An 11,946-nucleotide genomic window follows, 5' to 3' on the forward strand; every position below is an offset into this window, starting at 1 on the left:
TAAAATAATAATAATAAAATTATATATATATATATCAAATAGCTACATCTTTTCTAAAAGAATGAAAAATAATCCTCTATAAAATATATCAATGTTTGTATGTGATGTCCTTTTTATTCTTTTATAAAACCCTAATATGTATTACAGTATTGTGTACACTAAAACGTCTGTCTAAATCTTACTGATTATAAAATGTTTTTTTTTCTTTAATAATTTTGTATTTTAGGACATAATATGTAATAAACTCTCCGCGAACTATAAAGCTCGCCTACGTTGATTTGATTGGCTAGCATTTTGATATTATCAGCTAGCTGTCATTTCTGAGGCAGACCATGACAGGGACTGTTGTTTACGTTACTGTTTACGACGATACATTGTAAATGAATAATTCACTAAAAATGACCCCAAAACGGTCTAAGCAGAGTAATAATTAAAGAATATTTATGAAAAAAAAAAAAAACACGAAGCCCTGAGACGCTGTTCGAAATATTCCAAAAGTGACGTCACTCGATAGAACATAAACGCTCGCATAACTTACATTTCTTACATCAGTTCAGTGATCATCCAAGCTACTGTAAGGATCATTATTTGGACGTGTTAACAGATTTTCACCAAATCTAATGGATAACGAACATCTGTCGACTTATTTTACAAGCGAACACATGAGTGAACTCGAAGACTTTCTGAGTGAAGCGACACAGCCTGTGGTTGTCCACGCGATGGCAGCAACAGTACCTGTGTTTGGTGAAGGAGTGAACGGAGAGGTGGCTCCAGTGCTGGAAAACATGGACGAGGAATGTACTGCGGCGTCTGATGCCAGTACGACACTTGATGAGCCCTTCTCTGTTAATGTTGAGAAAACAACCGGTGAGCCTGTCAGCAAACACTCAAGTTGTCTATGGTTTAAAATAATGATTAAAACTGGGGACAGAAAAAGCTATTAGAATATTAAAATAATGTATAAATGACAAAAGAGACGTTACATAACCCTAACCCCCCAAAAAAAATCAATTATGGGGGTTTTAACAGAACATTTGTGTTTGAGGAAAATTGCCCTGAAGTGAGACATGGGCCTAGTCAAAGCGTTAAATGCCCAGCGTTCACACACGCACTATATTCTTCGGTTTAGTCCCGAATTCATCCGCCTTTCTAGCCACAACCCAGTACTCTTGACATTTGCAGTAAAAAAAAAAAAAAAAAAAATCAAAATATAAATTCCCAAAGTATATGTTAACATTACATTGAAACATCTGTTTATATTTTTTAAAACATCTAACCACAGAGTTATGGGATCAGAAAAATATCAATCTGTGAACATTAGTTATATTTTAACGGAGTAATATAAATGGGTTACGGATGTGACCAAAAAAAGTTAGTGAGTTTACAGTATACAACATACTTTGTAGAAATTATGTGAATTCAACTGCATAACCCAAAATAAACGACGCTAATTAAAAGGATAAGAGTTGCCTCTCTATACAACAAAAATGATTTATTTTATTTGACAGTTTTGCATTTATGAGGAAAGAGCTTCGTTACGGATGTGACGTGTGAAATTGACACTTTGGAACTTTGGTATATCAAATATAATAGTTTGAAAACATTGACAGACATTTTTAAGTATGTTTAAAGTACTGTTAAACACTTGCTCACACAAACAAACATACAAACACTGTTTTACTGTTTTGGTGAAAACTTGTCATGGCAAGGCTGACATTTGCATGGAATTGCTCATGGGGAGACTCAACAAATGGTAATAATGAACATTTACAAAGTGATGTAATACTTTCATTAAAAATCTAGAGACTGATGTGAACAGCATGATTTGTATATCAAATTCAGTTTAATATGTGATATGACTAAAAATTGGTCATAAATACACATTTTTCATGACTTAACAAGCTGATTTTTTTCACTTGGCCTGGCCAATTAAAAAAAAAATTTAAATTTTTGTATAGAAACATATAAATATTTTCTTATATATGCCTAAACAATTACTTATTGTCATGTTTCAAATATTCTCTTTTATTTTCTTTTTTTCTTTGTTCAACTAAGAAGTTCAAACAGGAGGCAGAAGGAGGAGAAGAATCCATGCTTTCTTCAAGAGAGTGTGGAAGGCCATAAAGAAGCCTTTCCTCTGCTGCAGACGGAGAAGAGTGGGGACTCAAATACCACAGGGGGATCCACACACAAACGATGTAGAGATTGATTTGGATCCAGAGCCTGTCCCTAGAACTTCTGGGCTCCAGAATACTGTTGATCTGAATCCAGGTCCAAAACCTGTCCTTGGAACGTCTTGGTGCAGGAATACTTGTGATCTGAATCCAGATCCAGAACTTGTAATTGGAACGTCTGGGTGCAAGAATACTGTTGATCTGAATCCAGATCCAGAACTTGTCCTTGGAACGTCTGGGTGCAAGAATACTGTTGATCTGAATCCAGATCCAGAACTTGTCCTTGGAACGTCTGAGTGCAAGAATACTGTTGATCTGAATCCAGATCCAGAACTTGTCCTTGGAACATCTGGGTGCAAGACTACTGTTGATCTGAATCCAGATCCAGAACCTGCTCCTGGAATGTTTGGGCGGCAGTCTACTGTTGATCCGGTTCCAGATCTAGAACCTGCCCCTAGAGCATCTGGGTTGCAGTTTACTGTTAATTCGGTTCCAGATCCAGAATCTGCCCCTAGAGCGCCTGGGAGGCAGTTTACTGTTGATTTGGTTCCGGATCCAGAGCCTGTCCCTAGAGCGTCTGGGTGCCAGAATTCAGTTGATCCGGTTCCAAATCCAGGGTATGAGCTTAGAAACTGCAAGAGCCAGTTTGCTATTGATATAGATTCAGATCCAGATTCAGATCCAGATTCAGAGCCTGTCCCTGGACCATCTGGGCTCCAGGACACAGCTAATGGGGAATCATCATCTGCCACAGGACCAAATAGAGGTGAGTCTGATTTCAGGACTCGGAAGTCATGTCCAAAACATAAACACAAAGTGTCAAATTCAATTTTGAGACAAACAGAACTATTATAAATGCTACTGTAATATATTTGATCATTCAAGGTATCAGTGTGAGAGAATTGAAAACACTTAACCTCTTCTTTTTTTTTTTCAGTATTTATGAAGAGTCTCTACAGATTGGGAGATATTCTGGGAACTGGAAGCTTCGGCGTAACCTACAAAGCAATCCGTAAATCTGATGGCAAGGAGGTAAAGCTCTTTGTGTACAATTTGCTTCTTATGTAACTTGTACCCTTAATCCAAGCTTGTCAATAATACGTGAAAAACTAATACTTGGATATTTGCTTTGCAGGTTGCCATCAAGAGGATCCGCAAGAGACACGGTGACCATTACATATCAGTAGTAAGTTGGCAAAACTTCACTCAATATTTGATTCTTTATTGGTTTGGACACTATTACTGTTGCATAGTTGAATTTTAAAAGGCAAAATCCAGTCATTTCTGAAATAATATGTTCAAGCCTAATAAAATAATGTTTAGGGCTTAGGTCTCAAACTCAATTCCTGGAGAGCCGCAGCTCTTCTTAGTTTTGCTCCAACCCTGAAAAAATATAGCTGATCCTAATAATCGAGGTGTTCAAAAGAGTCTTGAACACCTTTATTAGTGGAATCAGCTGTGTTTGATCAGGGTTGGAGCAAAACTATGCAGAGCCGGTGCGACCCTCCAGGAATCAAGTTTGAGACCTATGCTTTAGATGAAATCTGAGAGCTCCCCCATCCACCATAGACACCAATGGTCCAGGGGCATTCAAAGACAAGAAAAGGAGCCAAAAACATTGTCAAAACAAATTTTTCCCTCCTGTACCAGGTCAGGGTGCACATTTTCTACAGGCAGTTTGATTTACTGTCAGAGTCAGCGAGACGCAAGTGTCTTATTACCTGTAGTAAATGCACACCCTGACCTGATGTGGAAGAATTGGTCAAACAAAGTTTTTTACAGTTTCATAAGTGTTCTTGGAGCTTCGTATGATTACACTTGAAACTGACTTTGAGTGCCTAAGGAACGCTACTGTCTGTGGAGGATAAGGGAGCTCTCAGATTTAATCTAAAATATCTTCATTGAGAATATCTTCTCTAGGGGTTGAAATAACATGAAGGAAAGTCTAGTTGAACTTATCCATGAAATAATGGTGATCTTTCTTCACATCTACAGCTAGTAACCCTTGTTCTCTTTTTCTTTTTAGCCTGGTTATTCCAAACCAGTACTAAGAGAAGTGGCGTTTATGCTCATGCTGAAAGATCCTTCCAAGAGCATATACCTGATAGAAATGTACGAGTGGTTTGATCAAGAAGGGTTCATTTCACTTGTTTTGGAATACCCCAAACCTTGTACATCCCTGCGGATCTTTGTAAAGCGACGTCACACGCTGAAGGAACCAATTGCACGCTGCTTGCTGCACCAGTTAATCCTGGGAATCCAGCACTCCCTTGACCATGGAATTTCTCACAATGACTTGCATGCTGAAAACATCCTGGTGAACACAAACACATTGGAGCTCAAGGTGATTGACTTCGGCTGTGCTAGCAAATACGAGGATGAAGAACAAAGAATCATCATCTTGGGGAACATCTGGAGCGTCGGCCACCTGCTGTATTTTATGGTGAACGGAAAAGTGCCAGTGTACTCCAGAGATGAATGGCAACCACGCCTTTTATTTAAACCCAAGATATCCAGCGGTGAGTAAACAGACACTGATAAATTTAAATGCCTCAACCTGTTGTAGTCTTATGCCTCATTCACATTTGCAGCAGATTACCACCTAAAGCGACAGGCAGCTACTAAGTCGCTGGTAGTGTGAGTGAGGCATCAATGTCCACAACAGAATCAAACTGTGGCCCTAATGTCACCATATATATTAACTCAGGAAGGGGCAATTTGAGGGCCACCGTCCTGCAGAGTTTACCTCCAAACTCTTATCTTGAAGAATCCAAGTTATCTTGAAGTCACACTCCATTGCTTACATTAGTCAACTTAAAGGAGTGAATGTAAATGAATGAGGGAATTAAATACACTTCAAAACCTCCACCATGGTTTCGGACATTACTAGAAAAGGCTACTCCCTCAAATAGTGTACTTGGTGATTTGAGATATAGTCATTGATTAGCTTGGAGTGTTTGAAGAAAACTCTGCAAGACACCGGCCTTCCAGGACTTTACACTAGCTTGTTTTACTCATAAATGTCAGAAGATATCTTCATTAATGTCAGCTTTGGTGCAGTGTTTACTAACCATCTCTCTTTCTCCTCATACAGAGTGCTGTGATCTGATTGAAAAGTGTCTGAATCACAATTTGGAGACACTGGAGGAGGTCATGCAGCACGAGTGGCTGAAGAAGGTGTGAATGAAGACCAGATGAAGGTAAATACAACTGATCGCTTAGGAAACATACTACTCTAGAGGCTGCACGATATTGGAAAAATCTAGCATTGCAATATTTTTTGCAATATATATTGCAATATGAATACAATTCCATCAGATGACTTGATCAATTTTAACGATTAGGGTGATTCTGCAGTGGGAGTACATCTCCATAAAATCTAATAAACACTCTATAATTGGAGTCCGCCGACACATTTTCGATGTGGTCTGATATTTGCAGTGCATTTCTCTATTTGCATGTGTTGAGAGTATTTTCAAGCATAACAATCTATAACTAAAATCAAGAAAAAGATACAGTTAGTGGCATATTGTTTTCCGAGTTTAACGGTATTCGAGCAGAGTAACTGAATATTAAAAATAATTTAATCAAATGAATCGTTGTTAAAGTTAGAAATGGTACAATTTAGTACGCCTGAATGCTTTTAAGATCATAATACAGTCACAGGCATCAGAAGTGCATGCAAATGATCAATTATAATACAAACTCAACATTGCGTATGCTCGCGATTTGACTATTACGAACGCTGAAACGGTATATTGTGCAACCCTAACCGGGACACACAAAGCTGATAGTCATCCAGTGTCAGATTTTGGCGGTTTTATTAATCATTTTCAGCTTTGCTAGGATGCTATTGCACACTTAAAACTTATCAAAATAAAGAAGTATAAAGCATTTTAACAATAGTAATGTGAAAAAAAAAAACAATGAGTACGTTTACATGGACACCAATAACCCGATTTTAATAAGAAAAAGACAATACTCTGATTAAAAGTCTACCATGTATACAGCAATTGCTGAATACCTTAATTTGACTAAAGTCATAATCGAACTAAACAGAAACTGAATTAAGTCATGTATAGTATGCCGATGTTAGTCGTATTATTGAAGTGCAGTACAGATATGGAAACACCGCAAAACTATTACCGTCATACAGGATATTCCATACACACTCGACTGTTTGACACTATTCTCTGCACCTATCAAGTTAATAGGACCACAGAACAACATGCCACAAAATGTATTTCAGGAAAACTGTACATACATACATATATGAAGGTGCTTTACTAAAGTAATCGCCACATATAACCACTTCACAACAACTTGCATCTTTGAGATGAATCTTCTTGTTTTATCAGCTGATTGTTGGAGCTTTAAGAGGCTGTTCACAGACAAGATTAGTTCAATCTTAGTGTGAAATATACAAATTCTGGACATCTCTAACATTTTTTTTCTTCTTTTGTTTTCCTCAGTGAAGACCAAAGCAGCAAAATCATCCTCATCTTTACCAGGAAACTGCCTCTATTGTTCAGGCAGATTTGAAATGTATAGAAATGTATAAGAATAAACTGTTGTATGAAGTCATTATTTGTATTTTATATGAACACAAATGTCTTATCATAGCTTAATAATATTCTGATTACACCTTCGGTGGTTCTGTTTGAATATTGTAAAATGTATGAAAATATTAGTCAAACATCTTTCTCCTCAGTGTCAGTATATTGCGCACGTTCATGAGCACTGTGCAGTGATGTATAGCTCCTTCCAGATGCCTACACCCGACTTCCTCTGTATAAAAAAACTAGCACAGGCACATCTGAGATATACGTAAGCAACGTGACATGCAAAGAAAGAGCACAGCGCTCGTGACCGTGCCCCCTATACTGACACTGAGGAAATAAATGTGGATAGTCGTTATTCTTGTTTTAGTCATATGGTCCGTTTTGAGGAGGTTTTTGGTTCTTTTTCTTTTAGATCTTATAAATTTGATACAATTGTTTTTGATACAAATGTGAAGTTTCACAAACTAATTTGGAGAGGAGCATGTGATATGATTGACCGCAGCTGGTCCCTATCGCTAATCATTAGCTAGCCAATCGGATTATTCCAACTTTAACATAAATATCCAGCCTAACTTCATTCCCTATCTTCATTTTGGAAGACCCCCATCATCCATCCTTTCTCCCTCCTCCTCAATTCTAGGATCGGGCAACACGGTGGCTCAGTGGCTAGCACTGCTGCCTCACAGCAAGAAGGTCGCTGGTTCAAGTCCTAGCAGAGCCAGTTGGCACTTTCTGTGTGGAGTTTACATGTTCTCCCCGTGTTTGCGTGGGTTTTCCCCGGGTACTCCAGTTTCCTCCCACACTCTAAAGACATGTGACACCAGTGAATTAAATAATAGCACCAGGCACAAGCACTTAATGCAAGAGCATTATCTAAGTGTGAACTCATGAATCATTTATTTATTTATTTATTTATTTATTTATTTATTTATGTACTGCATTTTATTGTGGAAACCAAAGAATTGTATTGTACAAGAAGACTTCTGCTGTGAATGTGCCCTTAACACTGTGGATCTGAATTGTTGAATGAAGACATTATTTGTATTTTATGTGCACACAGATGTCTTATTTTAGCTTAATAATATACAGATTACGCCTTCAGTGGTTCTGTTTGAATATTGTAAAATGTATGAAAATATTTGTGAAGTTTGTATCTTGTCCTCAGTGTCAGTACATTGTGCCAGTCATGAACAGTGTGCAGTGACTCCAGATGCCCACACGTGACTTCCTCAGAAAGCACATTAATCATGAACGTGCCCCCTATACTGACACTGAGGAAATAAACTTGGATTGTCATTATTTTTGAGTCATATTCTCCGTCTTGAGGATGTTTTTGGTTCTTTTTTTAAGATTTTATGAATTTTTGATACAATTTGTAATTTTTTATTGTTATTTATGCGCTATTGTACTATTTATTTGTTTATTCATTCATGTACAGCATTTTATTGTGGAAACCAAAGAATTTCACTGTACAAGAACACTTGTTCTCTACTGTGCACATGACATTTTAAAATGTTACTGAGATGATGTTTTGTGTTTGCATTTTAAATAAAAAATATATATAATAAAGTGACTGCTGTTCTATTTAATCAGTTATTTATAAGGAATTAATTTAGTATGTTTTTAAAATTGGGACAGGGTTGTTAAAAACAGACATAAACCAATTTAACACAAAAAATATATATAATGCTTGAAAACAGATATATTTATTGATTAAAACTATTTCACCAGACAAATATTAATAAGTGGATTGTCAAATGTGCAGTCTGGTGCTACAAGTTCCCTGCACAGATTTAGGTTGTGTTTCAACTCACATGATGTATGATTCTGCTGACTGCATATTTATTGCTAATAAAATCTTCCAGGTAATGTATCTCACTCAACAAAATGGCAGGAATAATTTTAATAATAGTAGTAGTAACAATTAAACTGCATTAAAGGGTGATAAGAATGCAAACCAAATAGCCTAATATTAATAACCTCTCAATGGTAAAGCCACATACTCACACCTGCAGCTTCTCCATGATGGATGTCCAGTGTTCTTCAGCCCCTGGCACCTAGACTGCAGTTCTGCACAAGAAGTTTGGCCTGAGGAGAAATGGTCCAACTGAGCCTGTTTTTTTTACCTTCACTTTTCTTCAATTCATCACCTTGGTTTCAGACTCTCTTCCTCCATCTTGCAAACTTTCTGCACTTGATACGAACAGTGCCACTGATACACTCTGCTCCACACTAGCATCATGTCTAGACAGATTATGTCCTCTTACATTCAGGCCAGCCCGTGCCAGTCCTTCTGCACCCTGGCTCTCGGATGCTCTCCATGAGCATTGCTCAAAACTTCGGGCTGCAGAGAGAATTCGGCGGAAAACTAAAAATCCTGCACAGCTCTTAACATACCAAACTCTTCTGTCTTCTTTCTTGGCTGAGGTTACTTCTGCAAAGCAGTCATATTTCCGTCAGAAAATCTACAATGCCATGAGCCATTTATTAATTGGATCAAATTTCTCTACACATCACCCTCAGCCACTTTCATTACTAACGGACTAACATCACGCAGCTTCACTCTACACCGGGGAACTAGACAAGGATGCCCACTCTCTCCCTCTTTATTCACCATATTCATTGAACCACTTGCAGCTGCTATCAGTCAAAACAATTATAATAAAGGAACTCAAACATCAAACATACACCATAAAATAAGTCTTTACTGTACTGACATACTATTATACTTACAAATCCCCAAACATCATTAAAGGAAACAATAAAACTTATTGATACCTTTTCTAATATTTCTGAATACTCAATCAACTGGAACAAATCTGCTATACTCCCATTAAATTCCACCAGTGATGTGACATTACAAATCCCTCTGTGCACTAACCATATCACATATTTGGGTATCAATGTTTCCGCCAGGCTGTCAGAGTTGAACTATACTCCGTTATTTAAAAATAGATGACGATCTGCAACGTTGGATGAACTTACCACTATCCATCATGGGCAGAATATCAGTAACCAAAATGTCCATACTCCCAAAAATAAACTATTTATTTTCAATGATTCCAACACAACCCACACATACCTGGTTCAAATCTCTAGACTCAATTATAACACAATTCTACTGGAAAAACAAGACCCCAAGAATTAAATTGACAACCGAAACCAAAAACACAAGGAGGATTAGAAGCACCACATTTTTACAACTATTTTCTGGCAAATCAACTTCAAAACATACATAAATGGATTAAACCTAACTCATCAGAATACACATGGCAAGACATTGAACAATCAATATGCAAAGACATTAACATTTCAGAATTATCCTTTCACAGTCAATCAATCAAGAAACATCACTGTTTTAAAATGCCGACAATAGAAGCAACTCTGACAGCCTGGTGAAAATTCCATCGGGTCACAAATTCACCACTTACACCATCTAAATACACCCCAATTTGGAATAACCTTGATTTCCTAGCCAACAAGAAGCCACTTAACTTTCGCACATGGGCAGCCAAAGGAATCACACAACTTGCTTTTTGGAATATTTACAAATCAAATCATCAATTAAATCAAAATTATCTAACCAATCAATCCATCTAGACCTTCCACCTCAAATCTCAGAGTTTATTAATTTATCTCCCTCCAAAAAATTGCTCTCCCAAATATATAAAATGATATCAAAATCAGACAATGCATTAGTTCTACCAACCACTAAATGGCAAACAGACTAATCTATTAATCCCAATGCTGCATTCTGGACTCAAATTTGCAAAAACACATTTTCCATGACTAAAAATGCTAACTTACAACTCATACAGTACAAAGTACTTCACAGATCACATTTAACTGGGCAGAAATTATTTAAAATGGGTTTCACGTCAGAAATATGTTCACATTGCACACAAAACACCCCAGACACATATCTTCATGCCTTATGGCATTGCACTTCAATTAAATCATTTTGAGAAAAGGTTACTGACTCACTCTCCAACTTAATGGGTTGTCACATCCCACTGTGTCCCGCCCTCTGCATATTAGGTGACATACTATATCCACAATCAATATAATTAATACAAATGGTCAGTTTCTGCTGGTGGCTCTAACTATCGCCAAGAAAACTATCCTCATGAACTGGAAACAAGAAATACCATTCACATCTCATCCTGGAAAAACTTACTAACAGAATACATCTCCATTGAAGATCCTCTTTGCCTGAAGCCATTCCCTAACAACACCTTCATCAGTACATAAACAAGAGGGGAGGGGGAAGAGGGGGTCAGGTAGAGATAAGAAGAAAAAAAAAATCTAATATTAAATCTAATTTAAAATAAATAAATCAATAGGGAAAAAAAAGTATATTCAGTATAAAATTTATTAATACTTTCCCACATCATAATTCGGTCTTTATATACTTCTTTACTTTCTCTTTTGTTGAATTTGTCATCCTTTTCTGTCTCTATCAATGTTATTTATTTATTTTATTATTATTATTTAAAATATTTTTTCTGTTTATTATTATTATTATTATTATTATACATAAATTATTATTATTAATTTTTTTATATACCTGTTCTCCTCCTGACCAGTCCAACAGATTAAAAAAGAACAAGTATGAAGGAAAAAAAAAAGAAAAAAAGAAGAGGAAAAAAAAAAAACTACTTACATGTACTAAATTCACAGGGTAAAGTGTAACGTAGGCATGGCAGCCTGGGCACTGCTGTAACGGGGAGACTGACACGGAGGGATCCATTATGCAGTATTTATTAGTCACACTTTCACTCAAACAAACAACACGCACAAAGGTGCGAACATACAACAATAACAGCAATCGAGGTCTTAGGGCTGGCGGCTGACAGACACAGAGTGATTTACCAGGCATGGGTCAGAGGCAGGCAGCGAGTATCAGAGTCCGTGTAACAGGCTTGGGTCGAGGGCAGGCAGCGAGTATCAGAGTCCATGTAACAGGCTTAAGTCGTGGGCAGGCAGAAGGCAGAGCAGAGTCAGAAACGGGCTGGAGTTATACACAGGAGATCAGGCAGGATAGAACGCTAAGTAATGCTGGCCGGGGCTGAACAAGACTTCGCAAAGACTGAGTGTTTGAGTGCGGCTTATAAAGGGTACGTGGGTCATTAGCGGGATTCAGTTCAGGTGTGCTGGATCAGTGTAAGTGGATGATGTAATGCTTAGAAGTCCGGAGATGGTGGCCTCTG

General features: G+C 37.4%; 1 protein-coding gene across 3 annotated transcripts; it reads left to right on the top strand.

Moving 5' to 3' along the window:
• The first annotated feature begins 230 nt into the window (after positions 1 to 230).
• Positions 231 to 7,090, top strand: LOC137496313 (uncharacterized). 3 transcript variants are annotated; one of them, XM_073910200.1, is made up of 7 exons: positions 231 to 867; positions 2,056 to 2,940; positions 3,112 to 3,206; positions 3,310 to 3,360; positions 4,201 to 4,693; positions 5,269 to 5,374; positions 6,647 to 7,090. In XM_073910200.1, the coding sequence occupies exons 1-6, from the start codon at positions 621 to 623 to the stop codon at positions 5,355 to 5,357; spliced, it is 1,860 nt and encodes a 619-aa protein (XP_073766301.1). In that variant the 5' UTR covers positions 231 to 620; the 3' UTR covers positions 5,358 to 5,374; positions 6,647 to 7,090. The 3 variants fall into 3 exon arrangements, 2 of the variants coding, with proteins under 2 accessions (XP_073766301.1, XP_073766302.1); XM_073910201.1 differs by having other exon boundaries at positions 2,059 to 2,940; XR_012384212.1 differs by having other exon boundaries at positions 489 to 867; positions 4,201 to 4,723; positions 4,789 to 5,374; positions 6,647 to 6,757.
• The last annotated feature ends 4,856 nt before the right edge of the window (positions 7,091 to 11,946 follow it).

The sequence above is a fragment of the Danio rerio genome, chromosome 8, assembly GCF_049306965.1.
Source record: "Danio rerio strain Tuebingen ecotype United States chromosome 8, GRCz12tu, whole genome shotgun sequence".
Taxonomy (NCBI): Eukaryota; Metazoa; Chordata; class Actinopteri; order Cypriniformes; family Danionidae; genus Danio; species Danio rerio.

Coding starts and splice junctions, on each gene's coding strand:
- LOC137496313 (XM_073910200.1), top strand. CDS start 621: ATGGATAACGAACATCTGTCGACTTATTTTACAAGCGAACACATGAGT. Junction 868..2,055: donor TAATGTTGAGAAAACAACCG/GTGAGCCTGTCA, acceptor TGTTCAACTAAG/AAGTTCAAACAGGAGGCAGA. Junction 4,694..5,268: donor TAAACCCAAGATATCCAGCG/GTGAGTAAACAG, acceptor CTCCTCATACAG/AGTGCTGTGATCTGATTGAA.